Here is a 23,279-nt window from a genome sequence, read left to right as displayed (position 1 = left end):
GGCGCACGTACGGCTGACCCGCGCCCCTAGATGACGACGGCACGGGCTCCAGCTCAGATCCGATCCTCCCCTACCCCACGACCCTGGCGGCGGGTCCCGCTCCGCGTCCTCTGCTCCTGCTGGACCTGGTTTTGGCGCCAACCCCCGCCGAAAATTTTCGGTTTTCCCTCCAATTCCACCCGCCTTGGTACAAAAGCGCCGTTCCTCTTCCTTTCCCTTCTCTCTCTCCCTCTCTAGGCGAGAAAATTTATTGCGATAGGCCTGCCTGCGGTTGCGGCGCCCGTTGATTCGCCCCCCGGCGGTGTCAGGGAGCTGCCAGCTCGCGCTCGCCGGCGGTGTCAGGGAACAACCACCAGCTCGCGCCCGCCGGCGGTGTCAGGGAACGAACAACCACCAGCTCGCGCTCGGTTTCGCTCTCCCTTCGCAGGCGGCACGGCACGGCAGGATGGGAGCCGCCTCCTGGTCCTGAGCTGCGCGGCCTGTTTCAGGTAAACCATTCATTCATTCAATCCCTCCTCCGTCCATGCTTCCGCTCATACTCCTCCTGCTTCCTCCAAATACCGCGTCTTTTAGCTCTATCGTTGTGCGGCCTCGCGTCCCGTGCTAGCTCTCTTCAAGCGCGGTTCGTTTGCGACTGGATTGGATGCGGCCGCGCCTTGCTGCTTCTTGACTCTTGTAGAGTCTTGTCCTTCGAGATCTGCTGCTTCGGTGGTGCTATGGAGATTCTGGGGTCGCGGATTTGTAGCTGTAGTTGCTGGGCCCTCCAGATCTCTGGTAGATTTGGGATCTATTTTTTGGGCGGCAAAATCGTCTCCGTCTCCCGCAAATTTTCCCCCGCTGAATGTTCTACTTTTTGTGCATGGTAATAAGTCGTTGCAACAGATCCTTTTCGGGTGCTCTGTTCAATATTACTTAGGATGCAAGTAACCATAGATCCAACATTTAATTGCTGCTACAGAAAAGATTGTACTATTAGGTGCATATGTTTGGATTGGCTATTGGCAGCTAAGAAAGTGGAAAAAAAAGCCAGCTAAGCGTATTTGGATCCTGGCTATTACTAGGTGCTTACATCGCTATCAATGTCTATTGAGTAGTATTGACTCTTGTTAGCTCTTAGCTGGCTGTGTCTAGTTAATTGCCTAACAAATAGCCAGGGGCTTGGATAATTTTTAGCACACCTAACACGTAGCCTAACAACCATTATTGTAGCCTGTTTTGATCAGCTAGTTCTCATTTTTAGCAGTTAAAAACAATTACCCTTTGGATCCAAACTGGCCCTTAATACTAGTACTATTTGCCAATGATTATTAATCCATTGACAAAAATGGATTAATATTAATACTGCTACTACTCAGAGGTTTAAGCATTTAATCTATACTACAATAATGGTTGTTCTAATTGGCAAAAGTTTGTTAAGTACTTCTTAATACTACTACTATTTAAGGATTAAACATTTAATCGACGATACAAGATGATTAGATGAATCGAATCTTCAAAAGCTTTTACTACTATTTAGTCATCGAGACCATGTTTTACACATTTGTCTTTGCTTGTGTAGTGCATGTGCTTGACGCAGAGTAAAATGGAAGGTTTTGATCTTTGTTATAAAAATGTTGTGCTTGATGTAGTCCTTATCGATGTCCAGATTTCCCCAGGGATTTTTTTTTGCCTTGATAAACTTCACTTATAGAGCATAAATAAACAACCACCTCATTGTCCTTTAATTTGCAAGACTTAATTTCTAGAAACTTTGCTGTGTGATGTCGTGTCTATGATTTGCCCATGTGTTTTCCAGTATGACCTTTTTTGGGTTGGCATGTTCTGTGTTGCTATGTCAATTTGATATTGGTAATTCTAGTTCAATAAATATATCAATATCAAGCAATTATTTCGTCTATGCCAAGCTGATATTGGAAATTATGTTTAGCTATGTTGAGTCTTTGCAATATTTTCTTTTCAGAAAAGGGGTTTATAGTTTAGTTAAATGATGGATACACATGTGAATGCGTAAGCTCTGTTGTCTTTTCATTTTCATTATAGTTATACAGATTATTTGTTCTGTCTGGGTGTTTTTCAGTATAGTTAACTGTCAGGTGGACCGTGGAACTTGAATTTATCCAAAGTGACTGATTTCTTAAAAGCTGTGACACTCATTTTTACTCTTATCCTAATCTCTTAATTTCTCTCCCCCTGTGTTGAAGCTGACATGAAACTGGAAAAGAAACAAAGTTCTACAACACCTGCCACTTCTAATTTTAGCGTGAATAGCAATCACCATGGGGTCTGGATCAATGACAATGAAGCAGAAGAAACGAGTGAAACATGCAAAGAACAAGTACTTGAAACCTGGTGCCCTGGCTCAGATTCGTTATAGTAGGAGTACAAGCAGGGACATTGGGAAGAAAAGGATTCTGTTGAATGTGAAAGATGAGCTGGAGTTGCCTCCACAACCTGAGGTTCTCTTAGAAAGCAATACACCAATTTTGTCCCCTGCAAGACTCAATTTTGAGCCATTTGATAGTAACAAGGGGCAGGTATTGCCAAAGACTCCAAAGACTCCTGATGCATCTGTGTTTGGTGGTGATTCAAGGCTTGAATCACTTCCACTTGATTTGCTGGTATGGAACTGAAACAACCACCTTTTTGTTAACTTTAGTGATTATATTTATGGTAAACCTGATTGCCTTTGTTTTGCTGCAAAGATCAAGATCATGTGTTGCTTGCACCATGACCAACTGAAGGCTGTTTTCCATGTTTCAAAAAGGATTCGAAAAGCAGTAAGTATCGACTCTTAGCTGTTGCATTCTTTATTTGTAAAGTGGATAAAAGTCTCATTTTTCCTCGCTTCCTTGTTCTCCTACAAATTTCAGTCTGCATTGAAATAATGACATATTTTCGAAGCAAAGTAACTGATGTCTTGCTTTTTGCACATTGCTGACGTACACTCATTTCATTCTCTCATTAATAAGGATGAATGATGTTATCTGATATTGCAACATGCAAAAAAAGTTGCTTTCCCTTCCATTAAGAAATGACATAGTGCTATATGTCCTACTTGCATCTTCCATTAGTAGTTTCTCATCTTGGGATTATGTATTAGCATGCCATTACATTCTTGTCAATTCTGTCACTGTTTTTGTATGCCCAACTATCTATTTATTAAGTTAATTGCATCCTTGACATTTTACATGTTTATTTTGCATTCTCAGCAGTCAACATATGCTTTACTCCCTTTTATTTCTATTTCCAAGCTCACTTTTAATGGTAATGCAAACTAGGTTGAACTGGCCAGGCAGTACCATTTCAATTACACCACTCCAGATCGAAGCAGACAGGAGTTGCTCCTAAACAAAACTCCTCTTCCAACGGAGCATTGGCCTTTCTTAAGGTTAGCTGCATTTTATTTGTTTATCAGATAGTGCTGATTTAGTAACACCCTAATCTCTTCCGACAACATTGCATGCTCATTAGGATCGATGGCAAGGACGTGCGTGTCTCCACCCCAAGGACACCAAGGGCTCCAAAACATGCTGCTCGCCTTTCACGCCTCAAGCTGGTTGATGTGAAGCCAATCACAGCTGTTCTCTTCCAGGAGTCTCCTACTCCTTTTCCTTCAAAGCGTCTCCGACGCTCAGTGCCACCAGGGCTGCCAAGACCTGTGTGTAAAGCTGCACCCTCACCCAGAGTTTTACTATACGAGGAGGAGCTTTGCGAAGCGGTGGCACAGAATAAGCTTCTCTGAAGATCCAAAAAGTGCATTGCTTTCATCTATAGTGTACAGTTTATCTATGTCAAGCCCCTAGTATGAGTTTTGTCTGCCAGCTCTTAAGCTGGCATATTAGATTATTGTGTTCAGGTTAGGTTTTAGACTAGTGTTAGACTGTGCTATACCTTTAATAAGTATGGAGTTTGTTTTATTCCATGAGTTTGTATATAGCACATAATAAAATGGACTTTTTTGTGCATTTATTTATACCTATATCCCTTTTCATGCAAAAGTGTACTTTACTTTTTTTTCTTTGCACCATTCAGGATTCTGCAGGCATTGCTTTTCTGTGTTCCACCTTGTGTGAGATGAAATCAGATTGGATCCTTCTAAAGTAGAAGACTGGTGAGGTCTGGATGGAGTCACTGTGTTAGCCAAATAGTTTGTCAACTACCATCGCTGCTTGTTTTGATTTATATATTTTTGATGAATTGGGTCACGTTTAGGAGTAGTGTTAGTATCATTATAACAGTTGTACTCGTAATACAAACTTCAGCTACAATATTGGACCACTGATTGCTGTAGCTGTACTTCAGCTACAAGACTGGTGATATATATTATCATAATACAAACATGGATATGATATTGGACCACTGATTGCTGTAGCTGTACTTCAGCTACAAGATCAAACTACACTCAAATGTTGTCAAGACACAAGAGATTCAGCAGAAGCCTCTGAAGATCAAAATACACCCAATGACTCAGTGTTGTCAGGACACAAGAGATTCAGCAGAAGACTCTGAAGTATGGACGGCGCTGCCATAGTCCAGCGCTGTGCTGTCATGACATCCATTTCAGAGCCCGTATCGGTTAATGATCTGCGCCATGAGGAGGTTGTAGCCTCTCTCCGTGAGGTGGTAGGTGTCCCAGAAGAGGAACTTGCTGGGGTCCCTGCAGGGTTCCGCCGTGTACCGGTTGCACGTCAGCGTCACCTCGAACACCCCCGTGCCGCAGCAACCCCGGTTCGTCACGTTGAATCCTACAACACCATGGAGACAGACAGACAGAGAGGTTAAGAGAGGCGTTGTTTTCGGGCGAAAACACGCGATTTGGGTCTGGGATTTGTGTGTATGTGCGTGAGGATCGGAGGTCACCGTAGGCGTCAGGGCGCTGGATCATGTCGAGCAGCGGCGTGTAGAGGTCGATGTACTTGAGCACGGAGCCCGGGAGCGCCTCGCTGCCGTTGAGCCGCTTGATCTCCTTCTCCAGCGCCGTGTTGAACACGACGGCAGCCTGGTTGTAGAGCGGCACGCACTCCCGCTCCAGCCCGCCGGCGTTGGTCCGCTGCGACGGCACGCACCCGATGGGCGGCGCGCCGGCGATGTTGATGCGCCGCGCGCCCTGACCGTACAGCTTCTGCCAGATGGATCGATCGAAGTGAGCGGTCGATATGATTGGTGGCGTGCGTCGTGTTCGATCGGTCGCCGTCAGCGCACCTTGATGAAGTCGGAGGCGCACTGCACGACGAACTCGATGTAGGACTCGAGGTCGTAGTCTCGCCGGAACGGCGTGGTGAAGTAGGTGTTGGCGAGGTCGTCGGTGCCGGTGACCACCATGTACAGGCTACTAGACACGATGTCGGCGGCACGGTGGGCGCCGGCGACGCGCTTCAGCTTCTCCTTGTACTCCTTGAACAGGTCCAGCTGGTTGTCCATGGTGAGCACCGACTGATGACATGACACGGCAGCCAGCCAGTGTGAGTGTGAGTGTGAGTGAGCAGGAAATCAGAAAATGATGCCATTGCAGAATGCAGAGCTGCTGCAGGTTCGTTCGGATCGAGACGTTGGAACGGAGGACGATCGGTTAGTTACCACGAGCTCGGCGGTGAGGGGGTCGAAGCCGCAGCCGCCGGACGCGAAGCTGACGCCGGTGAGGAGGTCGAAATCGCTGAGCTCCGTGCCGAGGTACGCCGGCACGTACTCCTTGATGCCCAGCTGGCTGGCTGCAGCAACTCAACGACGACAGTAATAACAGTTTTTAAAGTTTTTTTTCCTTCAGTTCTGTCCTTTTCTAATTCTAATCCTTAATCTTAAAAAAAAAGGGAAAAGGACGAACGTACCGAGGATGTCGCCGGGGACCTTGCCGTTGCTGAACCTGCCGGTGGCGTTGTGGCCGGGGAAGTCCTGACCGTAGGGCGCGAAGTTGCAGCGCACCGTCGTCATGATGGCGTTGTTGTTGCCCGGGTCCACGATGGAGTCCCCGAACACGAACAGCGCGGGTGTCCGCGTCGTCTGCTTCGTCGCCGGCGGCGCTGCGACGACCGCCGAGGCAGCAGCGCAGAGGATCCGATGCAGAATGAGTACCGTCGCCGTCATGACAAGGAGAGCGCGTGATGCCGTGCGCTTGCTCATCGCCATCTTCGGCGCTCGAGCTCGATCTGCCCGATGATGTTCTTGCATTGTCGTTGCAGTTGCAGGAGGTGCTGCAAATATAAGATTGCATGAAAAGGGGAAACCAAAGTTGGAGAGACTTTTGTGGTCGTGGCTTGTGTGATCTCCTCTCCGTTTCTTGCACAACATGATTTTGATCATAACAGTTCACAAGTTTTGACGATCGATTTGCACTCTCCTTTTTCACCCTGGAGGACAGAGTGAGGCTAGCTGTCTGCCCTGGCCGTTATAACCGTCCATGGTATTATATGGTTGGGGTGGCACATGTGGCAGCTGACTCAGCCGTGCACTGTCTTGCTCACTACAGCTTGGGCCTTGTTTAGTTCACCCAAAAAACCAAAAACTTTTCAAGATTCTCTGTCATGTCGAATCTTCCGGTATATGCATGGAGTACTAAATATAGACGAAAATAAAAACTAATTGCACAGTTTAACTGTACATTGTAAGATTAATCTTTTAAGCATAGTTACTCCATGATTGGACAATGTTTGTCAAATAAAAATGAAAGTGCTACAATCTAGAAAACTAAAAAGTTTTCGGAACTATAAACAAGGCCTTGGTTTATTGTGGCCATGAACCCTAGAATAAACAATGTCCAATCAAATTTCTTCAGGTAATGAAAATTGTCGGTGGAACAGAGTTGTCAGAGTGAGCAACGTACGGAGCCGTGCCCGAGTGCCGGTGACCCGCTGCACCCACGTCTTCGTGCCAACCCCATCCGCCAACCGGCTTGTGGTTTGTAAGCAGCGCGGTCAAATCCTGAGGACTCCGCCTCAACCTCAATCGAAATTCGAAACCAACCACCAAATTTTCAAGAAAATCCACTCTCGTCAGAGGGAGCAGGGTGCACCATATGCTTCCATTTAGTGCGGACTTGGACTTTTGCTTTAGGATTTTCTACTGGAGCAATTCATGCCTCCAAACCAGGTCTAACCGTCTAACCATAGGTTCAATTCCACAAGTTTCTATTTTATTATGGCTCATTATGTACAATAATTTTGATCACTATTTTCAATCAGAAATATATCTACAAGATCACACATGCTATACTTAGGATGCCAAATTTCCGGCCACCTCAGCCCAGCAAAGGTTCACCTTTCGTAACATAGGAATTTCATATGTATCAAATCATTTTCACAAGAAATAAACATAAGAAATAGAAAACATTCCCGCGACTCCAAACATGTTTGAAACCTGTAATAATGAATGAATGGCTGAGTGTATAACTCCTGCTAAGGCTAGAATATAAAGCACATCACTTTTTCTAAAGAAAAAAAAATGCCTCGCACATTGACATTCGATGTTGCAATGTGTCACCTAAGATTATTGTTTTTTTTTTACGTATTAGGCAAGGTAGAAAAATACTCTCTCCATTCCAAATTATAAGATATTCCAAGAATCTTAGAAAGTCAAAACATCTCAAGATTGACTAAAATTATATGATAAGATAATAATATTTATTTTACCAACTAAGTATCATTAGATTCTTTATTAATTATATTTTCGTAGTATACCTATTTGATATTATAAATCTTTATAATTCTTTCTATAATTTTAATTAAATTTAAGAAGTTTTGATTCTCCAAGATTTTTATAATTTAGAATGGAGAGAGTAACAGCTCCCTAAGACTGTGGTTGTGGATGCATTTTTCAAGCAGAATCCATTTCGCCCTTCGTGGATTCAGATCGATTTTGAACGAAGTGCTGATGTTGGTTTCCTGGACGTCAGGCCATTTCAACTCCCATAGCGCCAGTGGGCCGGATCGAGGCCCGTCTTTCTTAGCTAGCGAGCCAACAACGAGCATGCGTGCTCTGACTCTGAGCATTGGCCCAAACCGAGCACATTGGTCCAACCATGAGGCGGACGGCGGCGTTGCTATGGACCCACGGCGGCCGCAGCATCCCGCGGGCGCTCGCCGACGTGCTCGTCTGCCCGCTCTCCAAGCAGCCTCTCAGGTGGGGAACCCGAGAGACTAACTAGCTTCCGTCTCCTCCTCTTTCGCCCCAGCTATTGCTCTCGTTCCGATCCTGCTCGCTTACAAAGCCGTGTGCCGCATCTTGCCGCGCAGGTACTGCGAGGCCACCGGGTCTCTGGTCAGCGACGCCGCCGGGGTGTCCTTTCCGGTGAGTCCCGATCGCTCCCCTGCTCATCTCGTGTGATACCCATGTGTGCCGGCCACCTGTTTGCTGTATTGATTGATTTGGGGGGTAACAAGGCATTCAACTGCGTTTTGGAATCTGTAATAGAGCCAAAATCTTCAAGTGCTGACTTAGATTTCCTGCAGCGCAAACGTTGGAACAAATGAGTGTAAGCTGTAGCTTGTGCTGCCGTGCATGTTTATGTAGGCCTCAACAGGATCAGGTCTTGCCTAGTTTGAAGGCAGTTTCAGAACAAATTTAGATTGGAGTTTAGCGCTTATATGGATAATCATTTTGTAACCAGATTTTACCGGTTACCGCTGCCATAACCACATGTGAGTGTTGTGGTTGGAACTGACTAGGTACTAGATAGGGTGGGTGGGAGTCTGGGAGAAGGAAATGATCAAAGTGGCAAAGTGCACACCTAATGGCTTATTACGACCAAACCAACTGATTTGATTGGGAAAAGGGGGAACTGATAAATTAATGATTTGCATAAGGAAAATCTTGAACCTATGCAACTGCAGGGAATAGAATATGTCGTCTTGTTCGGACATTTTATTTGTTTGTCGTTGCAATGACGACTAGCTATTCAGCTCAACACCCTCTTTGTGAGCATTTGCTCCTGTACCTGGCGATTTCATTTATCATTTTTCGCCAACTCTTATTGTGTGGTGATGTGATTGCAGGTACTTGATGGGATCCCTTCACTTGTACCAAAAGATGGAAAGTTACTCGACGACCAAGAAGTGAAGTCAGAACAAGAGTCCAGCACTAGGGATTCGTCTGGTTGAATCCTTGTCTATGCAACAGCCAATTGAAGCAATATGTTGTAGTAAGTCGACAGTAATAAAACCAGAGCTATAGTTCTCTCCAAATTATTGCTTCTTGCTGCAAATCGTCACTACCCCGTTGATGTGTACTCACCATATTCCCCTAGAGAATGAGATGCTTATACCGTTTCTGTTGAAAACGCTTATATGGTTTTGTCTTGAATGACAACAATGAGAATAATGAAATTGGCAAACATAATTTCTGCTTCATTTTCTTTTATTGGAATAACTATTCATATACTGAACCTGATATACAAAATAATAGTTGGACTCAGGGTTGATGTGTACTCACCATATTGTCCTAGATAATGAGATGATTACAACGTTTCTGTTGAAAACGCTAATATGGTTGTCGTGAATGAGAATAATGAACTTGGCAAACATAGTTTCTGCTTCATTTTCTTTTACTGGAATAACTATTCATATACTGTATCTGATATATAAAAAAAGTTGGACTCAGGATTCAAAGTTGTCATGCTCTATGTGTTTTCTTTTTAGGAAAAAACAACCACTTGGCTTGCTTTTTTAGAGAGTAGCAATTAGCTGAACCTGCCAAAATATGTTTTTGTTAGCCCTGATTTGGGAGGATTTCCGGAAACCAGCCAATGATATTATATTGGTAAAAGTAAAAAATAAAGTGGACAAGAAAGGTGCCTTGTCAGGCAAAGAGACGAGATAAAGATAGGATTACCATCTATCTATATTTTGCAGAGTTGCTGGAACCAGAAAACGCAAAAGAAATACTATACTCTGTCCGGATCTTTCCAGAATGGAACCATGGACTGAATGGTGGCGGCCGCGAGTATAGCATGAATTGTAGTAGGATAGGAGTATGTGCTGATGTGCACGGTGCCGTGGATGTCATGCCCTGTAACCTGTCCAATCATCGTTGCATGCTGATGCCATATCCCCACCCCATATGCAATTTGTCAAAAAAAAAAAAGAAAAGAAGATGGGAGGTCATGTGGATGACTGATGTGGCAGCCTGATGCTGCTATTACTCTCTCTCCGGGTCAATTTGTAATAATATAAAGTGTCTTACACTTTGACCATTTGTTTATTTTATGTTATATTATGTATGATTACAAACTTATAATTATTGGATAATACATTTAATTATAAATCTAATAGTATTAAGTTTAAATTTTAATAGTTAAAAGTTGTTAGCTAAATTATTGACAAAAGATTAGAAAGTTTCACTGTTGACATAAGCGAATTGTTTTATAAATCAGACAGGAGGGAGCAGTATATAGGAATATCTGTGGCAGCATGCCGCTGCTACTATTAAAATGCTCTATTCATCCCAAAATAAGTATTAAATTTCATTGCTTGAGGAGTAAATATTTTTCTTAAAAGTTTGACCGAGTATATAAAATACCAGTATTTGTATAAACTTAAAGATATTTATTACGCAGGGTATTTTTTTATACTCGTGGATTGGGGAATTGGTGACGGCGGTGGTGGGAAAAAGGAAGACGGGACGGAGGTGCCGTCAATGTGAGACTGGAGGGGGATGTGGTAAATATGGGGACCACAAGGGCTGTAAGGCTAGTCTTAACGTATAGTTTTATTGTATAGTTATCAAGACTATAAACTAGATAATCGAGCCATATGAGTTTTACGGGGATGAAACTCCTCTCTTATATGATGAAACACCTTCATTTAGTGACCCTGTCAAGTCAGCAATTTTGCTTATGTTGCACCATATTTAATGTGCATGACATTCTCATGAAACATACATTGAGACTAGTCTAAGGTCACTCACACTGTAAGTCTCTATCACAAAGTCTAACACAATTAATTACATATTATTTATGGTATTCTGTTCATGTGGCAACATATTTATTGAAGAAAGAGATAGAAAAAATAAGACTCCAAGTCTTATTTAGACTCTAAGTTCACATTGTTCGAGGTAATAAATAATTTTAGATTCTATGATAGAGTCTGCATTGTGAATACCCTAAGACGGGTCGGTGGGCCGTCACTCCTCTTTGACTTATTTGTGGACAAATTCTTATGTCAAAAATCTATTTATTCAAGGACAAAGAGAGTATATACTTGACCAAACTTTTAAGCGTTTGGTTCCTTAAGAAGTGAGATTATGCACTTATTTTTTGATAGAGTCCATACAAATCTCGTATTTCGACAAGTGAATCAATCTAAAGTGTATATAACATACTAATGTTTATATAATACTAAGTAAACACATCATTAGATTAGACATGCCATATATTTCGATAGTAAATCTATTTACAAAGATATAAACATCGATATTGTTTTCTATAAATCTAGTTAAAAGTTGATTTTTGGTGACATAATATGATACACTTATTTATATTAGGACTGGAGAACTAGTGTATATATATAGGAGTATCTTATCCGAGTCATTGTACGACATGCAGCCTCCATTCATGGAGACATGGTACATGGATCCGCGACGTTGACACGCCACGGGCAGGTCTCTCTATGAGGCTATGATCGGCGACGGCTCCACCTCCTCCACAAGTCGTCCAACAACAGAGTGTTGTACACTGTACAGTAGTGAGGATGGCTATAGCTCCGGTGTCCGGCCGGCCGGTCAGTGTACCTAACCTAATCACGCAGTGGCGCTCTCACTCATTCCTTGCTTGCAGGTGACTGAAGTTGCGTAGCCATGGGAAAGGCCCATCCTGCTGGCTTATGTGCTGATGAAGCAACAACCACCTACAGCCTCACTCACTGCTCACAGAGTCACAGGCAACCTGGATCCGATAGGTCAGCTCAGCCGACACATCCGCGGGCACCCGCTTCACTTGCAGCCGGCATGGCCGGCTTTATTAATTTGCAGATTCACTTGAGAGCCCAGTTTGTGTATTGGTGGTCGTTAACGATGCTTCCAAGCGCAAAAAACAATGCGCCTTTCCCAGTGCAGTACAAAGCGTCAACGGATTTCGTCGCCCAGTCCGATTGGCAACGCAATTTGAAGCAATGTTTTGTATACGCCGATCCTCAAACCCTTCACTTCTTTAGTGGAGTTAAAGCTGGGACGTTCAGAATTTTAGGCAACGGACAAACAGTGGGTCTTTCAGTCTAAAAATTTTAGCCATGGTTAACAACTAGGCCTTATTTAGATCCAAATTTTTTTTGAATTTTAATACTACAGCACTTTTATTTTTATTTGATAAAAATTATCCAATTCGTCTTGTGATTTACAGACAAACTGTGTAATTAGTTTTTGTTTTCATTTATATTTAATACTCCATGCATGTACCACAAGATTCGATGTGACAAGTAATTTTAAAAAGTTTTTGATTTTTGGGTGAACTAAACAAGACCCTAATGTGTCTTTGAGAAGCCATGACAAACAGTGGGGCCTTGTTTACTTCCTTGTCGAATTTTTTTCGGGACACTGTAGCACTTTCGTTTGTTTGTGGTAATTATTGTCCAATTATAGACTAACTAGACTTAAAAGATTCGTCTTGTAAATTTCGATCAAACTGTGCAATTAGTTTTTAATTTCGTTTATATTTAATACTTCATGCATGTGTCTAAAGATTTGATGTGACGGGGAATCTTGAAAAATTTTTGGATTTTAGGTGGAAGTAAACAAGGCCTGGGTCTTTTACCTCTTGAAAAATGACAACTCGTGTGGCCGTGTGTGGGATCTCAGTCAGATACGAATGGGTCTTTCAGTCTCTGTACCTCCTGAAAACTGACCACGACAGCGCGACCTTACATCGCAGACGACGCTTTGTGTCCAAGGAAGACCCATTATTTTTACGTGACATACATATAATAATAATAATATAGGGAGGTTAGGCACTGGAGCATTAGGTGCACCTTCTGGTCCCCTTTTCATTTCCACTCGCCCAAATCATCATTCCAGATGATATACTAACTACGCTGCTATCATTTATCATCTTTATATATAAGCCATCGCGATCTCGAGTCTCAAATCCTGGTCCACTCTCCTCGATCTCACTCATTCCCCCACTAGTCACTCACTCGTCTCACTGCCACTGCGAGCGAAAGCAAGCAAATAGCCTAATCCTGCGCTGCTGCTGTACTGTGTAGCTAGTTAATTAAGCGATGCTGGCCGTGACGGTGAGCCAGGTTGTGGCGCTGCTCTCCTCGGCTCTCTCCGGCGCCGAGGACGGCGGCGGCGGCGTGGCGGTTGGGACGACGACGACAAAGGCGGCGGGGTACTGCTGCGTGTGCATATCGGCGTGCCGCGACGACGGGGACGACGTCCGGAGGCTGCCCTGCGGACACGCCTTTCACCGGGACTGCGTCGACCGCTGGCTGGCGCGCTGCCGCCGGACGTGCCCGCTCTGCCGCCTGCACATCGCCGGAGGACCTGCCGTCGCTTTGGTCGACCACCACCAGCAGCAGCTCAGCGAGGATCTCGTCATCTGGTTCTCGTCGCTCTTTGTCGCCGGCTTGTAGCTACAGTCCGCTCGCCGCCGTAGGATAAGCTAGCAATGTGCCTCTGCCTGCACGCGCATAAAGATACGTGCACGGAGTAGGATGAGCCGAGACTTCGTTATTTGCGTCTTTGATTTCCCTTGCTTCTTCGGTTCTTAGCTTTTCTTGTGATAAAAAACAAGTTTGGAGGACAAAAGCTTCTTCGGTCATGCTTATACCAACCACTCCCAGGAGCATCCTACAAACACATTAGTACAATATTTATATTTGTATACTATTTTTTTTCTAGGCCGTAGGACAAAAAAGGTGTTCATGTACTGTAGAGAGCACAGTGTTTTGGCTGGGGCTTTAACAAGTTTTCATTTTAATAAGAAAATACTAGAAAATAAGGATGTGCGGAGGACAAAGTTATATGGAGTATATGATATGATAACCTATATATTTCACGATAAGATGATCCATGTTGTCTCTTTGGTTAGATGAATGAGAAGAACTATTAGTTTTGACTGAATGGATAAGAGCGGAAGGAATGAGAATAGTTGATAATTATATATTTTATTTTAAAAATAACAACTAATAAATATATACTAATAATATTTTTTTCATGACAATGACTAACTATAGATAAAATATATTAATTAGCGATACTAATACCCAAATTGGCACACAAATCATGCACTAATCAACATATTAGCACTTTTATCAAAACTAAGCTTACCTTCATAATTATTTTTAAAAAATAAATATAACATATTAATAGGTCTTAATTTATTTATTAATGACCAAGATTAGAAAATTGGGTGAACCCATCCGTAGGTTTTAGGGGCATACTCATTCAACATTTTTAGGGAATATACTTTATTCATGGTTACCCCTGTCCATGTTGCTGGCAAACCTAATGCTACTCATCTATTGATATCCATGTCCTATCCAGAGATATCTTGTGTGTAAGGAAAATGGACACATGGCCCATTTAATTTGGATTTTGGTGTTTAATGATCAACATGACCAAGTTGGACTAATGCTGTTTGCAAGTGTTTGTTTTGTAGTTCAATAGGATGCAAACTTGACTTGGACGAAGGTGACATGGTGATCTAGAGGATCAACACCTCAAGCAGGAGTGCAAGACATTAGAAAATTTGTTGAAGACCTAAAAGACAAGCATAGTCTAAGACACGAAGAATGAAACCAAGCTAGATGCAAAGTTCACGAAGAAAAAAAGGAAGGAGAAGGTTCAACAGGGCGTCAGACCCTAAGGAGAGGCGTCAGACCCATAGGGCCAAACCAATCTCACTTAGTGAAGCCCTAGCGCAACACACAGGTAGGCGGGTTGAACTAGAGGAGGACAAGGCATCTAACATAATATAGACACTATTCACCAAGAGCAGCTTCAACAGAAAAGCATCAAAACTTGAGGAATAGAGGGCATTGGACCAATTCAAATCATGGTCCAATGGGTTCACAGAGCTCTCGAGTGGAGCAAACAATGTTAGACTCAGTCCGGTGTAGTGTCGGACCAGTCTGACGACAGGCCCACCTGTCAGCCATAGAGAGGTGCCAATGATCGGCTAACGGTCACTAAGAATTCAGGCCTTGTTTAGTTCCCAAAACATTTTGCAAAAAATTCTAGATTCTCCGTCGTATCGAATCTTACGGCGTATGCATAGAGTATTAAATATAGATAAAAATAATAACTAATTGCACGGTTTGCCTATAATTTGCGAGATGAATCTTTTGAGCCTAGTTAGTCTATGATTGGACAATATTTATCAAATACAAATATAAATGCCACAATGTCTATTTTATAAAATTTTTTGGAACTAAACAAGGCCTCAATCGTTGAAGGGCATCAGACCCTGACATAGATGTTCTGATGGTCTGGCCTGTAGGGAACTGACAGTGTGCAGTTTTGTGTGCCAAGGGTGCCAACAACTCTATTTGTTGTTGGGGCTATAAATAACCCCATGGTCAGTCAAGAGGAGGGTGTTAGAGCCCAAGGAAGTGCTGCATGAGTTGAGACTCATCTTTACTTGCTCTAGCCACCAAATTGCTTAGTGATTTACTCGATGGGTGAAGTGCTTAGGTTAGTTAGGCTACTACTTATGCGCTTGCTCTAGGTTTGGGCCTAGTGTTTAGTGAGGTTTGCATACCTCAGAAGAAGAAGAAGGTGCTTGCATGTACCGTGTTTGTACTCCACGGGGCTTGTAGTCTTGCGAGACCACACCAACCGCATTTGTGGTATGGCCAACACTGTTTACCAGAGGACAAGGCCCATGACGTTTTGGCTAGAAGCTTGATAATGAAGACGACAAGAAGCGGTTTAGGAGAGGCTTGCTAGAAGGCCCATTGGAGATCCACTTGCACGTGGGGAAGGCCTGAGGCTGTCCACGGAGTACCTAACCAGGAGCTTGGCCCTTGCAAGGGGCTCTAATGAGAACTAGGGGGGAGTTTGCACACTTCTTGATACCTTGGTAAAAATATCAAAGTCATCGACGAGAGTTTGCATCTATATCTCAATTAAGCTTCCATATTTACATTACTACTTTGGTCATGTGCTTTACCTTTTCTAGCTTAGTTGATAGGCTAATTGATAGGATTGGAACCTATGTTACATAACTCTTTTGTGGTAGAGATATCAGCAGACCTAGCAAAACCATAGTTGCATATTTTGATTGTTTACTTAATTGCATAGTTTTTTCTAAGGTTGGAATTAGAGGCCATGGTTAGAAATAGAGTTTTAGGTTGCCTAATTCACCCTCCTCTTAGGCGTCATGGTTCCTTCAATTGGTATCAAAGCTGGTCGGCTCATATTTGGACCTGTGGCTTCAAAGTCGTTGAGTTGATGCCATTTAGAATGAGAAGGATGGATACCTCTAGGCCTTTGCATTTTGGTGGCACTAAATTCCCCTACTATATTGCTAGAATGGCCTGCTACCTTAAGACGGTAGATTTGGGTGTTTGGAGAGTCATTCGCAACGGGATGAGATCCCTAAAGAATCTTGAGAAACCAATCATGAGTGATGAAAAGGAAATTCATCTAAATGCTAGAGCTAGAAATTGCTTGTTTGAATCTTTAAGCATGGAAATTTGTAATCAAGTGTTCACCTTAAAAAGTGCAAATGAAATTTGGTTAAAATTGCATGAGCTCCAAGATGAACCAAGCAATGTCAGTGAGCAAAAACATTGCCTAGCAAAACAAAGCTGTGATTCCTTAAAAATGAATGAAAATGAGCTGATTCATGATATGTATTCTCATTTGAATCTAACTATCAATGAGCTAAGTTCTATAGGATTGAAAAATCTAGGTGATGCGAACATTGTGAGAAAGATCATCTCTATGCTACCACATCACAAATATGCATGCAAACATTATCACCATTCTCCACAACATGGAAGACTTGGGCAACATGTCCCTGGTCATTGTCATTGGCAAATTGGTGGCATTTGAGATGTCATGCAAGATGGATCAAGAAGAGCCTCTTCATCAAGGAAAGGCAATGATCTAATGATGATGATGATGATGATCAAACCTCCACCTTCACCTCGGGCATTGATGATGATACAATCAAGTTAATCGAGAAGGCCAAATCATTTCATGGTTGAGACCAGTAAATAAATTTGAAGCAATGTATAATGCAATTTCATCTACTATCTCAAATAGTGTGCATAAGCCAGATCATTTCTACATCGTTCATCATGCATAACTTTGTTAGTATATTTTCATTTTACTTTAATTTTATTTACTTGTTTTCTTCTAATAACCATGCTGGTTATTAACTTGTGGGCTACTTCTCAAGATCACAAGACATACACCATGGTAGTGGTGGTGGTGGTGGCGGAGGAGGAGGATTTGACTAGATCACGTTTCATTCACGCAGATACATCTATATGGATATATGGGTGGCTTCTCCAGAAAAGATTTGCGTATTTACAACAAGAAGGCTAAGGAGAGCACTGGAAAATATATTTATACATGGGTTTTGACTAAGGTAATTTTTTTATTCTCAGGATTTATATATTCTTAGTTCAAAACAATTCTAGGTAAATAAAAAATCATATTCAAACTATAAAAATTCCCCAAAGTGTGGACAAACCCTAGATTTGGATTAGGCCCTAAGGAATCTAGCTATAATATTCGAAGCTCTTCACAAAAATTATGTTAACTTATAATGAAAGGATTTTGCTAAGATGAAAAGGGAAAAATATAGAAAAAGATTTGGAAAATCTCTAGAAAACCACCAATCCACACCTAAACATGCTTTGAATGTTTTTTCATGATTCAAACACATTATATATGCTGCCATCAATGAAAGACTTCAACATAAGCCTATGTCAAATTAAAATAAATTTTAGAAAATCATTTTTCTCACCAAATTGTTTTGTTACATACTAAACTGAGAAAAATTTAGAAAATATAAATCACATGTCTTAATGATATTATATGTTTGCAAGCGAGATATGTCGTCTTTCGTCGACTCATTTCAAGTGAACTTATTCTATTCTGGTCCAAATAGGTCTTTCTAGAGCTCTGTGAAATAGGCGATGGGAGGTTCTCTCTCATGGAGTATCTTCATCAATCACTAGAATTGAGATTAAGCACATTGTTTACATACAAAGATAGGGTTAGAAATCATCCAGGTGCTGAAGAATGAGGTGGTGGTGGACTCTATTTGAACAATTAGCATCCCTAGCGGTTAATTGTTCTTCAAGTGTTGATTGTGTTTTTTATATAAGTATAGTTCATTATGGAGTAAACATGATTACATCAAGGCCACTTTAAGTTGTATTATTATTGATGCAAACTATTTGAACGTGTGTTTTATCCACTGCCCTACTATTGAAATATCCAATCTTAGGAGATGCGTCCGCTGCCATTGGCAGAGCTAGGGGGTGCCGGGCAGGGGCCATGGCCCCCCTAACAATATAAACTTATTTTTATAATATATATAGATTTAATAGTCTATGTTTATATTAAAAGGTATAATAAATAAATTATTGTTATATATGTCTTCTAATATCTTCTAGACAACACAATTGAATACAATACAATTATAATAAAATATTGAGATTTTATCTTAATTTGTTCGTCTACCATATTAGGAGATATACATCTATTGAATTTTTTGGTTCTACTAAAACACTTATGTTTCATTATACTTATAGTTTACTTATGCATATTTGACTAGCAGTAACAATTCGGTGATCATCTTATTTTATTGTGAATCACATTATAGATATAGATGCTCACAATATGCACGCACACTCACTTCTATAAATAAACAAACATTCTATTCCACTATGAGCACTTTTGAAATACTAAGATGATAGATTCTAGGATTCACGAGTTATCACATGCACCACGTTGTCGACAGAACCGTCACCTACCACGGATATGAATATTTTCAAGATATTGAGCCGATAGATTTTAATATTCATTAATCATCATATGCGCCCCAATGTTGATAGACATAGTCATCTATCAAAGGAAAAATAGCGAACATATTAAGATCATCAAATACCAGAATAAATTTAGAAAAATATAGCTTAACCTTGAAACAAAAATCTAATCAATTAAACTACACTAAGTTATCATATATTGAAATTCTTTCACCAGCCTCTTATGCATAATTCCCGGCTTCGCCACCGTCCGTTACACATGATATATGATAATAAATTCATTAACTATGGTGTGCAAAGTCTCCTCTCATCCATCAAGGATGTGTTCGGTTGATGTGCTCCCCTCGTCCTACACGTGCCATATAAAATTGATGGAGCAACATACTTAATTTGCTGCATGTCTACATGAGGAGATACTCCCACTATCCTAAATTATAAGACGTTTGATTTTTTGACCTTAAGTTTGATCACTTATCTTATTCAAAAAATTTATGTAAATATAGTCAAATTTAAATTATTTTTGAAGAACTTTTATTAATAAACCAAGTCACGACAAAAAAATAATATTTTACGTAAAATTTTGAATAAGAAAAGTAGTTAAATTTGATATAAAACATCAAACGTCTTATAATTTGGGATGGATTGAGTACAATTTAGCTAGGGTGGATGTAGGCTAACGGGAGACGTCTAATTTGAGCTTCACACATAAGCCACATCGGTGTAGATGCAGGGATGAGGTGCGTGCACACGCGTTAGTCTCATAGGTCATGCAGATTGCATCGGCGCATGCATGCATACAACTATCAACCAAACATCATCTTTGTTTTTCTTTTTCTACATCCTCTCAACAAGCAGCTCTATCAAACACTATATCTTTAAAGAAATATGGTTTCACTCAGGCTTTGTCTTGCAATCCCAATGCAGCAGCAACCAGACACACCCCAAAACACAACCCTGAGTTCCGCTTGGGCTGCCATTCCAGATGGGCCAAAACTGAACGGACAATTTTCATGATTGAGGGCTCAGTAAACAATTTTGAAACAATATAGTACTTTTCATCTGCTACCTTAAATAATGCGCATAAGTCAGACCATATATTACTATAATAATATATCTTTGATTTTGTTTTCATTCCACGTTCTTGACACCTAACCTTTTCCTAGTATATCTCCATCGACACTTCAGTTTTATTTAGGCCTTGTTTACTTCACCCTGAAAACAAAAAAAAATTCAAGATTCCCTGTCACATCGAATCTTGTAGCACATGCATGAAACATTAAATATAGACGAAAATAAAAACTAATTACACAGTTTAGCTATAAATCACGAGACGAATCTTTTGATCCTAGTTAGTCCATGATTGGATAATATTTAACACAAACAAACGAAAGTGCTACAGTACCGAAAACTTTTCACTTTTCGGAACTAAACAAGGCCCTACTTGTTCTCTGACCACTTTGGTGATCAACTTGTCCACCTGTAGCCGCACCTTTTGACTATATATATATTTTCCCGTAGGAGAAGCTGATCTTTTCTGTCCTTGTGCACATCAGCTGCTATCCCCCCGAAGCCCTCTGGGATCTTGCGTTTCAGTCTTCAAGTAGGCACGCACACTACTAACACTGAGCCGCGCGCTGCCGCTAACAGAGGCAGACACAGAGCGGACTGCGCCATGGCTGGATCCAACAACGTGAGCGTTCGCGTGCTCCTGGTCTCGTACCCAGCCCAAGGCCACATCAACCCGCTCTTCCAGTTGGGCAAGCGGCTCGCCATCCACCACGGCGTCCGGTGCACCCTAGCGGTGGCCCGCTCCGCCCTTGGTTCCAGCGTGCCGCCGGGACCCGGAGCGGTCCCCGTCGTCGCCATCTCCGATGGCTGCGACCTTGGCGGCTACGACGAGGTCGGCGACGTGCATGAGTACCTGGCACGGCTCCAGTCCGCCGGGTCGCGCACGCTGGACGAGCTCCTCGGCTCCGAGTCGTCCCACGGCCGGCCCGTGCGCGTGGTGGTGTACGACGCGTTCCTGCTGTGGGTGCCCCGCGTGGCGCGGCAGCACGGCGCGTCGTGCGCGGCCTTCTTCACGCAGGCCTGCTCGGTGAACGTGGTGTACGACCACGCGTGGAGAGGCGACGTGAAGCTGCCGGTGGACAAGGTCCTGGCGGAGCTGCCTGGCCTGCCCAAGGGACTGCAGCTGGAACCGCGCGATTGCTCCTCGTTCCTCACGCAGCAGGACGACAGCTCCTCCACCTCCACCTATCTTGACCTCTTGTTGCAGCAGTGCCAGGGGCTCGAGGTTGCAGATCATGTCCTCATCAACTCCTTTTACGAACTGCAGACTGAGGTTTGTTTCCATATATACTCCCTCCATTCCAAATGGTAAGTCGTTTGACTTTTTTTACCCCAAGTTTGACCACTCGTCTTATTCAAAAAATTTGTACAAATATAGTCAAATTTAAGTCATTCTTGAAAAACTTTTATTAATAAACCAATACACAACAAAAAAAGTGATATTTTGTACAAAACTTTAAATAAGACGAGTGATCAAACTTGATATTAAAAAAGATCAAACGACTTAAAATTTGGGATGGATTGAGTACGATCAGAGCAGTAATGTAGTATACAAGCTATATATATAGCATTATAGCTAGCTACTTGAGTAAAATGGAGGTTTATTATGGGTCTATATGTATGTTGAGAGTTGAGACCCAAAACATGGATCATTGGCCGGGCGGCCGGAATTGTTATAAATAAAAATGATACTGAAACTTTACAGGAAGCGGAGTACATGGCTTCAAGGTGGGCTGCCAAGACGATTGGTCCAACCTTGCCGTCAGCCTACCTTGACAACCGCATGCCGGACGATTCATCCTACAGTTTCAGCCTGCACGCTCCGATGGCGACGGAGTGCAAGGCCTGGCTCGCCAAAAGGCCAGCGCGCTCCGTTGTCTATGTCTCCTTTGGCAGCATCGCGGCGCCGGGTCCAGACCAGTTGGCCGAGATGGCTCAAGGCCTGTACAATAGTGGCAAGGCCTTTCTGTGGGTCGTCAGGGGCCCCGAAACGTCCAAGCTTCCGAAAAGTTTCGTCAGTAAGGTGAAGGAGAATGAGGAGAGGGGGCTCATTGTGGCATGGTGCCCACAGCTGGAGGTGCTAGCGCACCCCGCGGTTGGCTGCTTCGTGACGCACTGTGGTTGGAACTCAACAATGGAAGGATTAGGCATTGGAGTGCCAATGGTGGCCATGCCACAGTGGTCCGACCAGCCAATGAATGCCAAATACATTGAGGATGTATGGAGAGTTGGCGTTAGAGCACGACCTGATATGGAGGGAGTTATCAGGAAGGATGAGGTGGAGAGGTGTGTGAGACAAGTGATGGATGGAGAAAAGAGCAAGGAATACATGGAAAATGCGATGAACTGGAGGGAAAAAGCTAAAAGGGCCATGAGTGAAGGTGGCAGTTCGGACAGGAACATTATAGAGTTCCTTGGAAAATTTGGGTGGAATTGATATATATGGTGGTCTCTTATCATCCCGAGGAAATAAACCGCACATTGGCTGTGTGTTAACTTATATCTACCGTACCATGCTTAAGGCGTTAGTCCATTCCCTCGTTATTCTATTTCTTTTTGGTCTTTCCTGTCCATGCAGGTTAGTAATTCAGTAGTAATATATACAAGCGTATAATTTGGAATAAAGGATCCTTGATGTATGTTATATTCTCTTTTAAGATTAAGGAACGACTGATATGTACCCTCCAGCTCTTCGACTTATTTGTTGCATCTTATTCGTTTTTCTTTTGCATCCATATTATTTATTTTTTCTCTTATATGTCCATCTCGTTCTTGTACAAAATTTATGAAAATGGCTCCCTGGCAACGTACAAACCAAATGAACCGATTAGACCAAACAATCTCATAAAACATACATTGGTTATTGTGTGTTCATTATATATCTCTACGATATGATGCTGGAGATCGATCTTCGCGAAACATGTATGGTTGCCTTTTAATAGGCTTAGGTCATAGTTGGTTGCTCGAGTGTGATATATACTCTCTCGTCAACTACTCTAGATTTGCTCAAAGTTTGTAAAAATATTTAAACACCTATGACAACAGATGTTTTTCATGAAATTTTCCATGAATATATCATGATAATGCATTTAATATAGCACTACAGAATTGATTTGTAAACAAATCTCCTTTTTTTGAATAAAGGTGGCTCAATCTAGACTTGCCTCTCAAAATAGTTTCCGAAAGAAACCGCCTCTAAAAATACATTTGTTGGAATGGTTTGTATTTTCAGCCACCTTTATAATTGTCTCTATCTTTAGAGGCAACTCTAGATATAGCCAC

The 23,279-nt window shown here is 42.3% G+C and overlaps 5 protein-coding genes across 7 annotated transcripts; 4 read left to right on the top strand and 1 right to left on the bottom strand.

The window, feature by feature from the left end:
• LOC8064872 (F-box protein At4g35930) lies at positions 219-3,998 on the top strand. The gene is made up of 5 exons (XM_002467141.2): positions 219-488; positions 2,202-2,618; positions 2,703-2,777; positions 3,279-3,388; positions 3,472-3,998. Exons 2-5 carry the CDS (start codon positions 2,277-2,279, stop codon positions 3,740-3,742), a joined length of 798 nt encoding a protein of 265 aa, XP_002467186.1. The 5' UTR covers positions 219-488; positions 2,202-2,276; the 3' UTR covers positions 3,743-3,998.
• Positions 4,283-6,363, bottom strand: LOC8059329 (GDSL esterase/lipase EXL3). The gene is made up of 5 exons (XM_002464532.2): positions 5,826-6,363; positions 5,578-5,708; positions 5,203-5,433; positions 4,861-5,122; positions 4,283-4,745 (listed from the first exon to the last, which is right to left on the bottom strand). Exons 1-5 carry the CDS (start codon positions 6,295-6,297, stop codon positions 4,561-4,563), a joined length of 1,281 nt encoding a protein of 426 aa, XP_002464577.2. The 5' UTR covers positions 6,298-6,363; the 3' UTR covers positions 4,283-4,560.
• Positions 7,952-10,957, top strand: LOC8059328 (UPF0434 protein ABO_2103). 3 transcript variants are annotated; one of them, XM_021458035.1, is made up of 4 exons: positions 7,952-8,112; positions 8,226-8,280; positions 8,985-9,130; positions 10,544-10,957. In XM_021458035.1, exons 1-3 carry the CDS (start codon positions 8,012-8,014, stop codon positions 9,087-9,089), a joined length of 261 nt encoding a protein of 86 aa, XP_021313710.1. In that variant the 5' UTR covers positions 7,952-8,011; the 3' UTR covers positions 9,090-9,130; positions 10,544-10,957. The 3 variants fall into 3 exon arrangements, with proteins under 3 accessions (XP_021313710.1, XP_021313705.1, XP_002467185.1); XM_021458030.1 differs by lacking the exon at positions 10,544-10,957 and adding an exon at positions 9,840-10,180 and having other exon boundaries at positions 7,953-8,112; XM_002467140.2 differs by lacking the exon at positions 10,544-10,957 and having other exon boundaries at positions 7,953-8,112; positions 8,985-9,338.
• On the top strand, positions 13,053-14,060 carry LOC110432020 (E3 ubiquitin-protein ligase RHA2A-like). The gene has a single exon (XM_021451952.1). It carries the CDS (start codon positions 13,197-13,199, stop codon positions 13,551-13,553), a length of 357 nt encoding a protein of 118 aa, XP_021307627.1. The 5' UTR covers positions 13,053-13,196; the 3' UTR covers positions 13,554-14,060.
• LOC8064871 (crocetin glucosyltransferase 2) lies at positions 20,494-22,684 on the top strand. Its single transcript, XM_002467139.2, has 2 exons — positions 20,494-21,270; positions 21,703-22,684. Exons 1-2 carry the CDS (start codon positions 20,602-20,604, stop codon positions 22,432-22,434), a joined length of 1,401 nt encoding a protein of 466 aa, XP_002467184.1. The 5' UTR covers positions 20,494-20,601; the 3' UTR covers positions 22,435-22,684.

Source organism: Sorghum bicolor, chromosome 1 (genome assembly GCF_000003195.3).
Source record: "Sorghum bicolor cultivar BTx623 chromosome 1, Sorghum_bicolor_NCBIv3, whole genome shotgun sequence".
Classification (NCBI taxonomy): domain Eukaryota; kingdom Viridiplantae; phylum Streptophyta; class Magnoliopsida; order Poales; family Poaceae; genus Sorghum; species Sorghum bicolor.
The sequence above is the reverse complement of the archived record's forward strand: the minus strand, read 5'-3'. Positions and strand labels throughout refer to the sequence as shown.